Source organism: Saccopteryx bilineata, chromosome 5 (assembly GCF_036850765.1).
Source record: "Saccopteryx bilineata isolate mSacBil1 chromosome 5, mSacBil1_pri_phased_curated, whole genome shotgun sequence".
Taxonomy (NCBI): Eukaryota; Metazoa; Chordata; class Mammalia; order Chiroptera; family Emballonuridae; genus Saccopteryx; species Saccopteryx bilineata.
In genome coordinates this window covers 64,249,095-64,265,686 of record NC_089494.1, presented here as the reverse complement: position 1 = coordinate 64,265,686, position 16,592 = coordinate 64,249,095, and the positions used below count along the sequence as shown (strand labels likewise).

The 16,592-nt window shown below is 38.7% G+C and overlaps 1 protein-coding gene across 1 annotated transcript in view; it reads left to right on the top strand.

Annotated features, from left to right (window-relative positions):
• METAP1D (methionyl aminopeptidase type 1D, mitochondrial) overlaps positions 1-16,592 on the top strand; it is a 75,169-nt gene that overhangs the window by 47,631 nt on the left and 10,946 nt on the right. The window contains exons 2-5 of the mRNA XM_066279367.1: positions 8,826-8,983; positions 10,910-11,059; positions 12,453-12,601; positions 13,190-13,232. Of these exons, the coding sequence (XP_066135464.1) occupies positions 8,826-8,983; positions 10,910-11,059; positions 12,453-12,601; positions 13,190-13,232 (500 nt within the window). The remainder of the gene's footprint in view (positions 1-8,825; positions 8,984-10,909; positions 11,060-12,452; positions 12,602-13,189; positions 13,233-16,592) is intronic.

The window sequence follows — 16,592 nt, the reverse complement described above, 5'->3', positions numbered from 1 at the left end:
TAAAGTTATTGAACTCGTTTTATTCACCATAAAATTCATAGAACTTGTCACTGTCAAAACTCCCATCCACTAGCTTGTCCTCATCTATGTCTGATGATGAATCACTGTATTCAACAATGAGTGCAAAAACAAGTGCAAAAAGGCAGGAAATGCAAGTTAATAAAACTACAACCACTGTATGAGATGCACCCAGTTCCTAGACCCCAAATTTTCCCCCCAAAATGTGTATCTTATACATGGGGAAATATGGTACTTTAGACTCATCTGTGTGCTTTATTTTGAGCATTAAAGAAAACGATCTGTTTTCTAATACCTGCATAACAACTGGGCATGCATCCTCTTTATAAATGTTGTTTAATAAATACTGTAGCCTTATCTTCTCATTCACAGGCTGTTGCCAAATGCTGCTAATTAGGGAGGGAAATGTTTTTTAAGGTTTATGAAAAAGATATATTCTTCTCCTTGCAATGGCATCTTAGCTGGAAACCTGGGAAGCAATGGTGTGTGGTGTCCATATCCATGATTTCCTGAACTGGAGGAAAAGTGTGGAAAGCATCTGGGGAGAAGGAGGCTCTTTACCAGCCAGTTTCCTGTAAGCTCAATTGGAAGACCTTGTCTGTGCAAATAGATTTCAAAATAGAGCCTGCCCTTTGACTGTCTCTGTAATTACATGGCTCGCTCTGTATTTTATTTGGCAGCCGGAGCAGTTAACCCCTGGAAGGAAGGGGCTGATGGCACGGCCAGCTTGGCTCTCCAGACGCGTCCATGGGAATGAATAAACCACTGTCTAGAGAAGCCCATTGCTGAAAAGACACCAGAATAGGTTTCGACTGAACTGAAACTTTTTAAAAACAAATTTAATAATGTTAATTAGGATTGGTTAAAAAACTTACTTTGTCCTCATTGTGTAGATTGTAGACAGATATTGTTTTTGTTTTTGTTTTTTTATTGGAATTGGGGAAGTTCCTTGTTGCTTTGATGTAATCAGCATCTGTCTACAGAATGAATTTGCTTTTGTTTAGTTTCAAGGGCCCTTGTCCTTTAGCTTTGCCCAATCAGTATCTGCTTTAGCCTGGGGCATTCCCTTAGCTGGGGGTTTTTTTTTTCCCCCAACAAATGCGCAGGTTATTTCTTGTGAAACATGAGCTTCTCTTCTGCTTTATAGTCTCCTTAAAATGGGAAGGAACCTTCAATCTCCTTATTTACTTTTGAAATATGTATCTTGGTGCTGGGTTATAAAAAAAAAATCAGAGTTATATTAAGGGATACAGACTCTTTAACCTTCCTTTTGCAACATTTGCACAAGTTATCAAACCTATCAAGCAGACAGTGATTTAGTCAGGAAATATAAGGCATGGATGTATTTACACTGTTAGCTTTTGGATTTGAAGCGCAGGGAGCTGTAAGAGCCTGAGCTCCTACTCTGGGTCATTGGTTGGCTTTTGGGAAGTGAGGTCTTTCTTTTTTTTGTTTGTTTTTTTTTCTTTTTTTTTCTTTTTGTATTTTTCTGAAGCTAGAAACGGGGAGAGACAGACAGACTCCCACATGCGCCCAACCGGGATCCACCCGGCACGCCCACCAGGGGGCGATGCTCTGCCCCCACCCCCCCACCCCCGGGGCATCGCTCTGTTGCGACCAGAGCCACTCTAGCGCCTGGGGCAGAAGCCAAGGAACCATCCCCAGCGCCCAGGCCATCTTTGCTCCAATGGAGCCTGGCTGCGGGAGGGGAAGAGAGAGAAAGAGAGGAAGGAGAGGGGGAGGGGTGGAGAAGCAAATGGGCGCTTCTCCTGTGTGCCCTGGCCGGGAATCGAACCCGGGACTTCTGCACGCCAGGCCAACGCTCTACCACTGAGCCAACCGGCCAGAGCCGAGGTCTTTCTGTGGTTCTGAATCTGCCTTGAAAATGTATTTCTGTGGCACAGTTCCTTCTGAGCCTGCTGTAGGAAGTAATATTTCTAAATGGTTAAAAATATCTATCTGCTTTTTTTTAAGTTAACGCATTATTTAAGCAAATCACTTGGTTTAAAATTTAAATTATCGATGAGTGTAAGAGCTGTATTTGAAAATGAATAAGCAAAACGTTGTTTTCTCTCTTAGTAATCATAAATCACTTAAATCTGGCAGGCATTCCTCCCTTCATCCAAAATAATTACCTCCATTTGTAAAATCAATTAGATGTTGATATGCTATAAATAATAGTTTTGTTACTAGACTTTGGCATTTGCTGATCATTATAAAAAAATATATTCAGTAAGACATTTTACAGGTGTCTTTTAAATTACATATTATCTCTGGTTGACAGTGTTGGCTAATGTAAAGTAGTACAGGCTACTTTATTGTCTTGTTTTCTACTCAGATATTTGATACCTCTGAAATGTAACATAACAGGGAATTGATGGCACACCGCAGGGGGAAAGTGCTTCCCTGGAAATGTACAATGAAAAATACAGGTATTGGTAGCCCACACTTTAGTACAAATATACTTTGTTCAGTTTTACCAGTGCTTAAAATAATAAACATTTTAAATGTCTCTTTGAAAGTTCATTCACACCTCTCTCTTAAAAATACTTGTTGACCAAAAGAAAACTCCCATTTTCAAGGGTAAAATCGGCTTAATTAAGGGTCATTGGTAGAGATGCACATAAAAACCCAGGGCTCAGTGGGTGAAATGGAAGCATTTCATTATGTGGTATAGAATGCATGAGCAGATAACAATTAAACTGGACCCTGAGTAAGAGGCCAGTAAATACAGGGTATGTTTGTGTAGCAACTTCAATTACATTGAAAATGCATTCCTCCCTCTGTCCTACTTGAATTCTGTAATCCCACCTTTCAGACCCCGTATGTAAAGGGAAGTAAAATGTAGCTTTTAGAAATTGATGCTATTACCAAATATAAAAAATATTTTAAATCATAACCTAGATTTTATTGCAGATACAGATTTAAAACATAAAAAATGTGCGGCAGGATGGGGAGGACAGACAGCAATTTCAGGAGACGTTCAGGCCCCGCAGCGTGCTCCTCCGTGAAGTGAAGGAAGCCGTTGCTTAGCATTTTCTACATTCAGTTCAAACTAGGCACTGATAGAATTTTTGTGACAATGAAAATAATTCTCATTATTACCTTTGATAACAGTAAATATTCTAGTGTTCATGACAAATAACATATAGATTCACTGCCTCAGAAAACCCTACATAGTTTCTATTACATAATCAACAGTAACAGCACTCACTGCAGTCACGTCTTTTAAGATCAAATTAATCCAAAGCAGCTCCTTGCAGATCTGGGGTTCCTACTCCCCTGAGGTTTCTGATGGTTTTCTCCTGGCATCTGTTAAACTTCAGATTAGTCCACTTGCCCCTTGCAATCACTAGTACCCACCTGAACCTGGTTTCCTGGAAATAGCTTTACCATAAGAGGGTGTCCTGAGATTATAGCGGTGTGTAGAGACAGAGATCATCCCTGTGACCCACAGAAACCTGGCTGGTGTTCCAGCCTCTGATGATGGGCGTCGTGTGTCAAGTTAGCCGTAATGGTGAAGGCAGCCAGTTGGAAGTTAGATGTAGTTACAAGAAAGTACCAGCAACACTTTTACCTACTTATCTTTAAAATCAATATATAATTGACATATACCATCATACTAGTTTTAGGTGTACAAAGCAGTGCTTTTACAAAGAAAGGAAATACATTAGAAACTCAACAGACCTTTCCTAGAATGATCTGTAGCATATACTGTCGTTTGGTTAACCTGTGACCCTAAACATCATTGGGACAGGGATTTTAATTTTGCTTACTCTGCATTTAGAAAATTTGTTAATTACTATTTATTAATTACAATATGATAAAGTTGAGGATCTTGACCCCTCTCTTATTTTTTGGACATGTTAATTGGCAAAATTATCTTCAAAAGGCACATATTGATCTAAGCCCATTTCTTTATTTCACCCATGAAAACACTAGATTTTCTCCCCCTGGTTTGTAATGAATAGTTAGTGGAATAAATATGGTATGGCACCTTATTATCCCATTATCTTGTAACAACATTTACATGATGCCTTTTATCATGTTGAAGAAAAAGATTTTGCTTCAAATAAAAGTGTATTTTATGGAAGTGGTCAACAAATTGACTTTATTCAGGCTGTGTTCCCAATGTTTGTCCCGTGTGGATGGGCCTACATTTTTTTCAGCAGTGAGCCCATCACTGGGCAGAACAGGTACGTTGGCAACACTGTTCATCCTGGAAGTGAATGTCTCAAAAGCCTCATCCAGATGTCCTAGTCAGAGCGTGATGACTTCATGGTTCAAGTTTAAGTACACAGAAAAGATTCTCCTTATATGACTGGGTACTTGTACCTGATAATACTGATAAAGATGAGCTCTCTTTTGTATTATCAGCCACATTGAAAAAAATCTTCATGAGGCCTAAAATTGGTCAGGGTCTACATCATCCCATTACTTGGAATGTAGCATGACAGTCAGATGCTGGTGAATGAAGGCATAAATGTCAGAGCTAAAAGAGACCTCAACCATTATGAAGTCCAACTCCCTCATCCTATGTCCTTGGGTGGCATCTGTGACACAAGACCAGTAAGCTCAGTTAGTGCTCACTGTTAATGTTACTGCTCAAGGTCACAGAGTTAGCTCTCAACAGGTCCAGGAGTGGAAGTTAGCTCCAGCGTGCCATTCCATGCTGTGTTATTTTGGCCCATTTTTTATCACGTATACCACCATCTGATAATAATCTAACGTAACTGTTGGTTTGCTTCTTGTCTGTGTCCCACCGTAGAAACCATAGAATATAAGCTCCACAAGAGCAAGGATTTTGTTACATTGTCCACAGCATGGCATATAGGAGGAACTCCATAAGTAGTTGTTGAATAAAAGAATAAATAAATTTAGTGATCCACAGGTAACAAAGAGTTAAGAAGGGAAAGGGGCCCTGGCCGGTTGGCTCAGCGGTAGAGCGTCGGCCTGGCGTGCGGGGGACCCGGGTTCGATTCCCGGCCAGGGCATATAGGAGAAGCGCCCATTTGCTTCTCCACCCCCCTCCCCTCCTTCCTCTCTGTCTCTCTCTTCCCCTCCCGCAGCCAAGGCTCCATTGGAGCAAAGATGGCCCGGGCGCTGGGGATGGCTCTGTGGCCTCTGCCCCAGGCGCTAGAGTGGCTCTGGTCGCAACATGGCGACGCCCAGGATGGGCAGAGCATCGCCCCCTGGTGGGCAGAGCATCACCCCTGGTGGGCGTGCCGGGTGGATCCCGGTCGGGCTCATGCGGGAGTCTGTCTGACTGTCTCTCCCCGTTTCCAGCTTCAGAAAAATGCAAAAAAAAAAAAAAAAAAAGAAGGGAAAGGAAAAGAAATTAATCATGGAGCACCTACTTTTTTGTTTTTTTGTTTTTTTTTAATCTTTCTGAAGCTGGAAACGGGGAGAGACAGTCAGACAGACTCCCGCATGCGCCCGACCGGGATCCACCCGGCACGCCCACCAGGGGCGATGCTCTGCCCACCAGGGGGCGGTGCTCTGCCCCTCCGGGGCATCGCTCTGCCGCAACCAGAGCCACTCTAGCGCCTGGGGCAGAGGCCAAGGAGCCATCCCCAGCGCCCGGGCCATCTTTGCTCCAATGGAGCCTTGGCTGCGGGAGGGGAAGAGAGAGACAGAGAGGAAGGAGGGGAGGGGGGTGGAGAAGCAAATGGGCGCTTCTCCTATATGCCCTGGCCGGGAATCAAACCCGGGTCCCCTGCACGCCAGGCCGACGCTCTACCGCTGAGCCAACCGGCCAGGGCAGAGCACCTACTTTTTAAAGATGTTTTACATACATACATACGTATTTGTTATCTCAGCTAATGCTCACATGAGCCTCCTGGTGAGGAAATCATTCCCATATAATGGTGATGAGAGAGAGGCTCAGAAGTTTGGTAACTCAGACCTGTCTGACTTCAAAGATCATGTTATTTTCACTATCAAAATACTTCTCAGGTCAGTTTTCATGAAAAGTACCTTTATTCTAAATGCTGGCTGGTCCCATGATATTTATTTTTTTATGATTGAAGAAAAAAAAAATTCCTCAAAATCCATTCCCTGAAGAGACACATTCTAAAGCAAAGCATGCTGGTCACTAGATGCCTGCACACTGCTGAAAGGCAGCTTGGAGTGGCAGCAACAGCCCTGGACTTGGACTTAGAGGACCTGAGGCATGGCCAGCCATGGACCCATTGCCAGAGGTTGAACCTTACTTCCCCATCTGTCAAATAGTGACATCGACAGCTGCCTGCCCACCTGACAAAGTGGGTAAGAGATAATGTATGTAGAGCACCTAGCACTGTGCTTTAGTCAGAGCATGTGGCTGTTAACTGTTCACCACTATTACTGTTACTATTTCTATCAATGTTATTATTAATAGTAATCATAGTGCATACTATCCTCAGAAAACTATGTCTTTGGTCTGATCTACTGATGCAGTTGGGGAACCCATAGTCAGATTGGTTCCACCTGGGTCTTTGCTTTGCTTTATCTGGGACCCAGATTTTTCATTTTGTGTCCACAGACTGCCAGACCAGCTTCTTACTGAATCATATGTTTGGTCAACAAGAGAGCTTGTCTTGAGAGAGTGGAAGGACTAAGTCAACCCATGACCACTTTTGGAAAAATAGCTTAATAGTAGTAACTTTTAGTAGTGTTTTGCTGCCTTTCACACTTTTTAGGTGTTTCCATGTGTTTTAGCTCATTTTTTGTCATGCATATGAGAGAAGTAATATACTTGTTGGGAGCAACTTGACTTGCTTCTCATCAGCTTTGGCACTTACTGCATGTCCCCTGGGAAGTTACCTTTGTGTGCCTCACTATCTTCAATTGTGCAATGGAGTAATAACAGTTCACGACTCATAGGGTTTTTGGAAGATTAAGGAGCTAACATATGTAAAGAGCCTAGCGCAGTAAATGACACATAAGTGCTCAGTATTAGAAGCTATAGTGGAGCCCATGTTTTCTTTCTTGTTTTACTCTGAAGGTGTTCTTGAAGGAGCTATCATTTATTGGGCATCTGTTAAATGCAAGTCACTTTCACATACTGTATTCCAACTAATTCTTATCTGAGACCCAAAAGAAGAAATTTGCTCAGGACCACACAGCTAGCAAGTAGCAGAGCTGAGATGAAACTCCAGACTTCTGTTTTCTAACCATCTGCTTTTCCTAGGATACTACTCGGACACTCACATACACATGGCAATCTTGGAATAGTGGTACTGTAGGGGAATGTTGTACTTTACAAGCCTTAGAAAATATATAAATACCTCAGCCTACTTTTATTTATAAGTGATATTACTGACATTTTTTCTGGTATTATTAAAAATAATATGCAAAACACTTCTCTAAGTTTAATTGAACAATATTAAACTGAACATAATCTTATGTTCTATATAAGTAAAAATTTATGACAATCAATAACCACTGGGATTTATTTGCACTGGTGCCTTTTTTCAAGTCACTTAGATCTCTTGAGTTTTGGAGCCAGTACTCATCAGCAGTTCGTGTTGCCATTGTGTCTCACAGCTGAAAGGTTACCTCAGGCCAGTACTTGTCAGACTTGTGTGTGCAGCAGAATCACCCTGAGGGCTTGTTAAAGCACAGATTGCCCTCATCCCAGTAGGTGGAGAGAAGGCCCAAGAATTTGCATCTTTTTTCCTATGATGCTACTCTGCCACTGTAGCTCAGAAGCAGCCATAGACAACTGTAAGCCAATGAGGACAGCTATGTTCCAGTAAGTCTTTATTTAGGAGTACTGAAATTGGAATTTCACATGTCACAAAATATTAGTTTTCTCTTTCTTTTTTTCCAACCATTTATTAACATATAAATCTCTTTTAGGTATGGGCTGTATAAAAATAGGGAGCAAGTCAGATGTAGGCTTAGGACTGTAGTTTGCTGACACCTGAAATGTGATTATGACATGTTAGGGATTTTTAAAACTACTGTTTTAGTTATAAAAGGTATGCAAGTAAATGGTTTTTAAAAATCTAACAGTGTAGAAGAAAATAAAATGACTCAAGAAATCTTTATCCCCGGCCCCAATCACATGCCCCAGAAATAACCACGATTGATGATTATTATTTTTCAGAAATATTATAGGCATATTCAAGTTTATATAAATATGTATATAAGCTCTTTTTACATTAATGTGCTTTTTATACATATCAGCACTTGCAATTTTCCTAACAATATACTGTTACTTCTTTCCATATCAATACTTGGAAATAATTTGGCTTATTTTGGACCCTATATTCACTTACTTTCTGGGTTACTCCCTACCTTTTTGCTATCTAGTCTATTTGACTTGCGCATTCATCACAATGAATTTCAGTATGATGCCCCGCTGTACATGAACTTAATACAGAGTAGTAATCCGAATGAGGGCAAAAAGTGCAGCTGGCAATTTGTCCATGATTCTTCACGGCTTTAAAGAATGAAAAGCCACCCAAACAGCGCCCTGAGTCTGGGGTCATGCAGGACATTGCTGCATAAGGTGGCACAGCAGAAATCGTTCTTTTCACAGACCTGGTGCTCAGCAGATGTTTCAATATGTTTGTTTTCCATTAGAGTAGAATTTTCTATTGTCAAACACTTATATAAACATAGTATTAGCTAATAAATATGCTGTGCTACTATTGTATTAAAACTCAGAACACCACTGCTTTTCTTTCTTTTGGGGTCTTTTCCTTTTGAGCCAGTAAAGGATTAGAATAATAACTTAATAGGCAACAACTCAACATCTTAAAATGGAGCACTATGTTAGGATTTTGTTTTACTTAAACTGTGTCTCTTTCTGCTCCTAGGTTGTCATAGAATTTTCTCTTCACCACTCAATCATATCTACTTACACAAGCAGCCAAGCAGCCAACAAAGAAGAAATTTCTTTTTCTGGAGACAAAGAGATATTTCACACAATATAGTTTTGCCGGCTGCAGTTTCTTCAGCTCATCCAGTCCCTAAGGTACTGTATTGCCTATTATCTGCCGCTTTTTCCAGCCAAGATAAAGGTTAGCTGCAGAGCAATCAGATGTTGTTCCACCTTTGATTTCTAAGGTATTTGAATCGTAATTTTAAAACTTGGTTTGTGATTTTAAATTGTGATTTGAGAACTTTTAACATCCTGCAGTTCTATAATGTTAAATTTTTAAAATAAAGAGCTGAGTTTACAACTCCTAAGCTTATTTAGAATTAAGATTTCTACCATGAATTTTTCTATATTAAATTTGTAACTGAAAATAAAACTACATGTATTGTAATTTTTTAGAGAAAAATCTGACTATAAAATTGGAATTGTTCAAGAGAGATTACTTGAAACTAATATACTAGATTTTTTTCCCTTATACTTTTCTTGTTATTAATGCTGCTGTCTTTGAATATCCTTTAGGGTAAGTTAAAGAAAACATCTTGTCTCAGAGCATTCTTGAACTTTTTTTCCTAGAGATTACAATTCTGTGGAAAGATAATCTATTCTCTTTTTCTTTCTTTTCTTTTTTTATGCATTATAAAGGATGTGTGTGGGCTATTTAGGAATAACAAGAATAGCTGAAAGAAATATAGATTAGTCACAAAAATCACCTGCTTTCCCCCTTTTATGTGGTTTTATTTTTTTCACAGTGAAGTCACATTAATTATACTTCCTGAAGGTAAGTGACCCATTTCTGTGGCAAGGGCTATCAAGACAAGCCACCAAAGTATGCTCCTGGCATTTTCTTAGTTCCAAAAGAAAAAGAAACCTCTGAAGAGGTGAATGTATTGTTTTAGAATTTCGGTGACAACTCAATAGGCCTACTTCTTGTAGTTGTAACCTGGCCAGGTCACAAAGCAGAGCTAAGGGCAGAGTCTGTGGGGAGACAGGAATTTTCGTGGCATTGGTTGGGAAAGCCATAGGGGAGAGACACTCATTCAGAGCTCTAACAGCTGCATTACCTGTATCAGGAAGGCCCATTGGCACACAAAAATAAGTGAAGGTCCTTTAATCCTCTGAGATGTCCTTCCAGAGGTGCCGTGATGTCAATTGAATAGTGTTATCTCTCTCAGCTCCTGTCCTCAACTCTTGCGTAGCCTTGCTGGGTACTGTTCAACAGTGCTTGTGTAGCAGTTTCCATAAGTAGTTTATAAAGAGCTGTGCAAAACTTTGGGACAGAGAGTAGCTCTGTGTGTAAGATAGTGTTGATTTTCTGAATACTGCCGCTGGATTTAAGTAAGTGATGGAGATTGTTCTGCAAGGGTAATCAGAGTTGAATGTTTTGAGTTTGGGGGGATACTTTGTTGGGTTTTGACAAATGATAGAAATATTCTAGGCATTTTTTATGTATTTAAAAAGAAAAGAAAGCTGTTTTGTCTTATTGTCTGGTCCCTTATTAGTTTGGGTACAGTTGCAAAGTAAGAAAAGTGTATATGTGATAGGCTTTAGTGGCCTTGACAGTCAGCCTTTTACATGTATTCATTAGGAGAGGGTGTTGTGAGCTATCCTTTGCATAAATTTTATCCTTGTGTTAAGAAGATGAAAGTGCTCTTAATTAGCGAGTTGACAGTTTAGAAGCTTGGTGCTATTTTTCATCAATGACAGTACGCTTCTAATGGGGTTGGGAGAAGGAAGAAAGAAAACTACTGTTTGTTTTGACCAGAGTCTACTTCAGTCCAGTTTGACTCAAAGCACAGTAAGGTTAACAGACCATCCAGAGACAGCACTAACAGGCAATGTTAAGTTCAAAAGGGCAAGGGAAGGAACTGGGGGCAGCCTGGAGGGTCTGTTGTGCTGGCTTTGGAGGTCGGTGCCCGGGCAGGAAGGGCAGAGCTCCATGAAGCAGGAGGCTGTGTCTGAAAAAATGATCCCATTGTCATGCGCTGGGTTCTGATCTTCGTTTTCAAATCCTTTTTCCTCAAGCACATAAAGAAGCCAGACTATGTGACGACAGGCATTATACCCGCCTGGGGAGACAGCATAGAAGTTAAGAACGAAGATCAGATTCAAGGGCTTCGTCAGGCTTGTCAGCTGGCCCGTCATGTCCTCCTCCTGGCTGGGAAGAATTTAAAGGTGGTGTCTCACCAAGCTTCAGAAGGACTCTTGTTTTTCCTTTTTCCCTTTAACTCCTCTTTTGTACACATCTAATTTGTTAATAATTAAGTAAAGTGTTGGGATGAGGGAAAGGGACTGTATTATTTCATGTCTTTATTCATGAAACCATTTAAAATCCATACTCAATTTTAAATAGAACTCTGGAGATGCCGGGGCTCAATCAGCTCATGCAGGTTTACCAGAGCAGCCGGCTTGACTTTCACCCCTTCCTCCTGCCTTGTAGTTTCTGCTTTTATTCCCCACATTATTTCTGTGTGCCTGAGGAGTTGCTTGCCTCAGCCTTTGTCTCCTATTTTCCTGCATTAGCTTTGCAAAGAAAGATCAGACCAGATACGCAAAGCTATGGATAATAGAGCAATGTAATTATGTACAACTGTCTTACTACAAGATTTAGTTTTTCCAGGATAATCTGAAACACTCTGCTATATAAGGTTCATAAAAGAAAATATGGGCTGATAGCTTCCAAAAGATGAGCAGGATTTAGGAAGTGAGACTGGACAATGAAATCGCTTAAGGTATCATCTGTGTCATAAAATTGTTATAGCAATGTAACTAAACATAATGTGAATATAAAATGACACCAAGAAAATTATTGAAGAAATAGCTCATTTTTAATAAAAGATTTTGTTTTAGAATTTTATTCATGATTTATGAGTTATGAAAATAGACTTCATGTGCTCACAAAACTCAGTTATAGTCTCCTTTTAGAGTGGGAGCAATTGGAGAGCATCTAGTAAGAGAAAAATATTTTAAAAAAACACTGGCTTATTTAAATATGGAAGAAATCAAGATCAGTGAAAATCAAAGCTGTAAAAAAAAAAGTATCAGATTTAGTTTTTTAAGTGATGATCCGTAATCCACATACCATTGCCGCAAAACCCACCTAATGTTTCTCTGAGATACAAAGGTGTGGGCTGACCTACTTTTCAAGCTTTGTCGTCTAAACTGACCAGCCTTTTGAGTACTTATTCATATATTCTGTTAGCCCAAGGCACTAACCATTGAGAAAGAGGAAGGAATTGCCTAAGAACATATTCTTAAATTTTTCAGGTTAAAAAGGAGTCATGCCACTTAATGTCTCACAAACGATCTGAAGAATCTTAACAGTTTAAAAGTTCCATTTCCTAATAGTCCATAACACCATCGTATACTTAAATGATTGTCAAAAAGGTTCAATTTGGCATTTTAATGTTAATCATATTAATCATAATTAATTAACATTTTGTACCACAAATTTATCACGGTAGATTTATACAATTTCATGTGTAAGTGCTGTAGATAAAAGCATAGTCAATAGATATAGAAAATGTCTTCAACTGTCACCGCACAATTTCTTTATTTAATATTCTAGGTTGACATGACAACAGAAGAGATAGATGCTCTGGTTCATCAGGAAATCATCAGTCACGATGCCTATCCTTCACCTCTGGGCTATGGAGGCTTTCCAAAATCTGTTTGTACCTCTGTAAACAACGTGCTATGTCATGGTATTCCTGACAGGTATTCATTGCTTAATAACGTATTGTTCCTTTGGAAACTAAAACATGAAGCTAAGATCTATAACATATGGTGAGAGACACTATTGTTTAATTGAAGCCCACCTGCAAACTTTTGAAGCTGATTATGGTAAAACAAAAAATTTGAAGTCTTTTGCTTCTACATGGACATGATACCCTCATTTAATGTTTGTGAAAGCAGTATGTAATACAAAAGGGTGGTTATACATTAAATATTTCTTTTACCTCCTTAGATTTTAACCATATAAATGGTAAAAATCCAAAAGTAGGTAAATTTTGGTTATCACTATTGATGTTTTGGCTCTTTGTAAAATTAAGGTAACTAAGAAGTACATTTGTTTAAAAATAGTAAACTTTTATAAATGGCAATATGTTCATATTATATATGTCTTGTAAAATTTGATGTGACTAATGTAATTTAAAAATTAGGTATAGTTATTCCACTGATTCCTCCTCTACTCTAGATTATCATTGCAACTCATTGGGTTTGTGATAGTAGTCATTAGGTATTTATTTTTATATTCCTTTTTTGAGCTCTGTCTATCACCGTTTTTCCCTGTTTATATTTCAGTCGACCTCTTCAGGATGGAGATATTATCAACATTGACGTCACAGTGAGTAAATCATATAAAAAATAGTCTTTGATCAACTTCAGAATTGCTGGTAGCAACAGGAAGAAGAGTGGATTGAGAATGAACTGCACCGATGGAAGTGCTGTTTACTTCTAGACCCAGACGCAGGCAGCTGGTTTCCTTTTTTGTCTTTAACTCTGTGTTTATTCCAAGTAAACCCAGGCCTGACTTGAATTTAGGGCTGGAATCAGATGCACTGAGATCAATGTTGGCCTAAGTGAAATGTCAACCCAATCCTGCTATGTGTCATGTTTTTGAGAAGGTGTAATTGTTATTGATCCACTGTGTAGTTAATGCAGAGCACCGCAGCACTGGGCAGCTGCTGAAGCTAGATATGTATGAGATGAGCTAACGTGAAGAAAGCCAGCATTTTTCCTTCACTCCGCCAAGATTGATCTTCCTCTTCCTGCTGATTCTGAGTGGGGCCTGTCATTATCTTAGTCTGTCATTAGGGGCTGCGTTGGCCTGTGTGTGTCAGTCTATTTGGACAGCAACTCTCTTGCTAGCTGTGTTCCTTAGATTTATTAAAATCCCTGAAGGTAGTAGCGTCATGTTCCATTTCTGGTTTAGAGAGCCTTGAACTCAAAGCATGCAAGCTGATTGGTTTCCTCTCTGAACTTCAGTTTTCCCAAATGGTTAACAACCTTTCTTTTAAATAACGACCAAAATAATTTAATGTAGAAACTTTAAATTTTACAAGCTCTAAACCTTTTCTAATATTCTTGGCTCTTGACTGTTCTCAGACTTGGCTTTTCTGTGCTTTGGCTATTCATTTTGCTAAAAAGGTTGGTAATGATACCTTTGGATTATGTAGACAATAAATAAACTATGCATCTGATAACTAATAAATAAAATTTAAATGGATATAATTTAAACATCTGATGAGACTAGTTGAGATTGACAGCATTCAAGGAGTATAGTTTCTATTAATGAGGAAATATTTTTTTGCTTAGATTTTTCATTGAATTTATTGGGGTTATGTTGGTTACTAGAATTATATAGATTTCATGTGTACAATTCTCTAACACATCATCTGTACACTGTACTGTGTGTTCACCACCCATAGTCAAGTCTCCTTCCATCACCATCTATCCCCTTACCCTTTTCTACCTGTCCCCAGCCCCTTTCCCTCTTGTAATCCCTATGCCCCTCTTCTTCTCTGACAGCTGTCAGTCTGTTCTCCACATCTGTGAGTCCGTTTCTATTTTGTTTGTTTGTTCATTTTGTTCATTAGATTCCATATATAAGTGAAATCATATGGTGTATGGTGTTTGTCTTTCTCTTACTGGATTATTTCACTTAGCATAATACTCCCCAGGTCCACCCATGCTGTCACAAAAGGTAAGTTTTTCTTCCTTTTTATGGCTGAGTAGTATTCCATTGTACCATAGGTTTCTACCCACTTATCTACTGATGGATACTTAGGCTGTTTCCAAATTTTGGCTATTGTAAATACTGCTGCAATGAACATAGGGGTGCAGAGGAAATGTTTTAAATAATAGCTGTTCTTTATCCAGCCCATAACAACCAAGATAAGAGTGGGAGTGAGGTAAAAATTGGCATCCAGTAGTTGAGTTCAGTCAGATTTTTAGTTGTTCACATTAATCCAGGCTTTTTTTTTAGATCAGTTTGTGTGGAGATATAGCCAAATATTCTTTTATTGATGATATTCTTTTTATATCATTTTATCCTACTTAGAATACTTGAACGTTTGCTCCACACATATTCTGTTGGTATCTTTCCAACACAGAATCATGTAGAAAGAGGTATTTTATAAAGTGTACCTGAAGTAAAGTATTTTTCATGATATACTTTTCTTTTGATTATATCTGATTTGGGGTTTTACATTTATTATCTCACCTTATTACCCCCTAATAAAATACTGCTTTTTTAAATGAAATTATCATACTCTTTAATCCTGCTTTCAATGTGTTCAAAGAGAATATTACATGCCTTTTTTAAGTTTCCAGAAGATTTAATACACACTTCTATTTTTTAACATTATAATAATTTCTTTTCCTTTTTCTTTTTATTCATTGAGAGGAGGGGAGGCAGGGACAGATTCCCTCATGTGCCCCAACTGGGATCCACCAGGCAAGCCCACTAGGGGATGATGCTCTGCCCATCTGGGGTATTGCTCCATTGTTCAGCAACCAAGCTCTTCTTAGCACCTGAGGCGGAGGCCATGGAGCCATCCTCAGCTCCTGGGGCCAACTTACTCCAATTGAGTCATGGCTGCAGGAGGGGGGAAGAGAGAGAGAGAAAGAGAGAGAAGCGAGAGGGGTAGGGGTAAAGAAGCAGATGGGCACTTCTCCTGTGTGCCCTGACCAGAAATTGAATCCAGGACATCCACATGCTGGGCCAGTTATCTACCACTGAGCCAACCAGCCAGGGCCATAGTAATTTCATAATTGCAAAATTCATAAAACAAAGTGAAATAATTTCAACTGTTTAGACATGTAAAGGAGTCAAGGAAACATATAGGTTAGTATCTTAACAAATTATAGTCCTTGTGAAATATTTTATTAAGTGAAAGACCTTATTAATAGAATCTATATTTTATCAGAAAATACTCATTGCATTTTATAATTTTTTATGTCCAGTATATATCACAAGAAAATAGACTTCTTTTTCCCTTGAAAGTTGAATGTTAAAAAATGGATTATGTAGCCCTGGTGGGGTAGCTCAGTTGGTTAGAGTATAGTCCTGATATGCCAAGGTTGTGGGTTTGATCTTGGGTCAGGTCACATAACAAGAATCAACCAATGAATACATAAATAAGTGGAACAACAAATTGATGTTTCTCTCTCTAAAATCAATTAAAAAATAGACTATGCAATGCCCATAGTAGTAGCTAACTAAATATTTGTTAAATAAACGAAGTGCAAAAAAGAAGTTTGTGAGTACAAACAGTAATTACAGGTAACTGTCACAGACTTTCAAAAGTATTGTTATATATATGACTCTTTCAAGTAGTCCTTTTGAAAGCTAGCAAAAGTAATATGAAAAGGCAAATAAAGATTTTTTAAAATACATTTTTACTTAAATAGCAGTTATACAAACATTCAGTTACAGAATTTTTAAATAATTACTCTTTTATTAGTAAATGCTATATTCTTGTATATAAAATTAAAACTTGTACTTTCTTGAATTATAAATGGAAATGAATGTATAAAAAACACTGTTCTATTGCAAAGTAATTAAGATACTTTGCTACTATAGAGAACACACTGGATTAGAAGCCAATAATCCATCATATGAATCTGGATCTACCTCTATATTCTGCCACTACTTTTGGCAAGTTACTTGTCTATTTCATTTCCTAGACTTTTAAACTGAAGT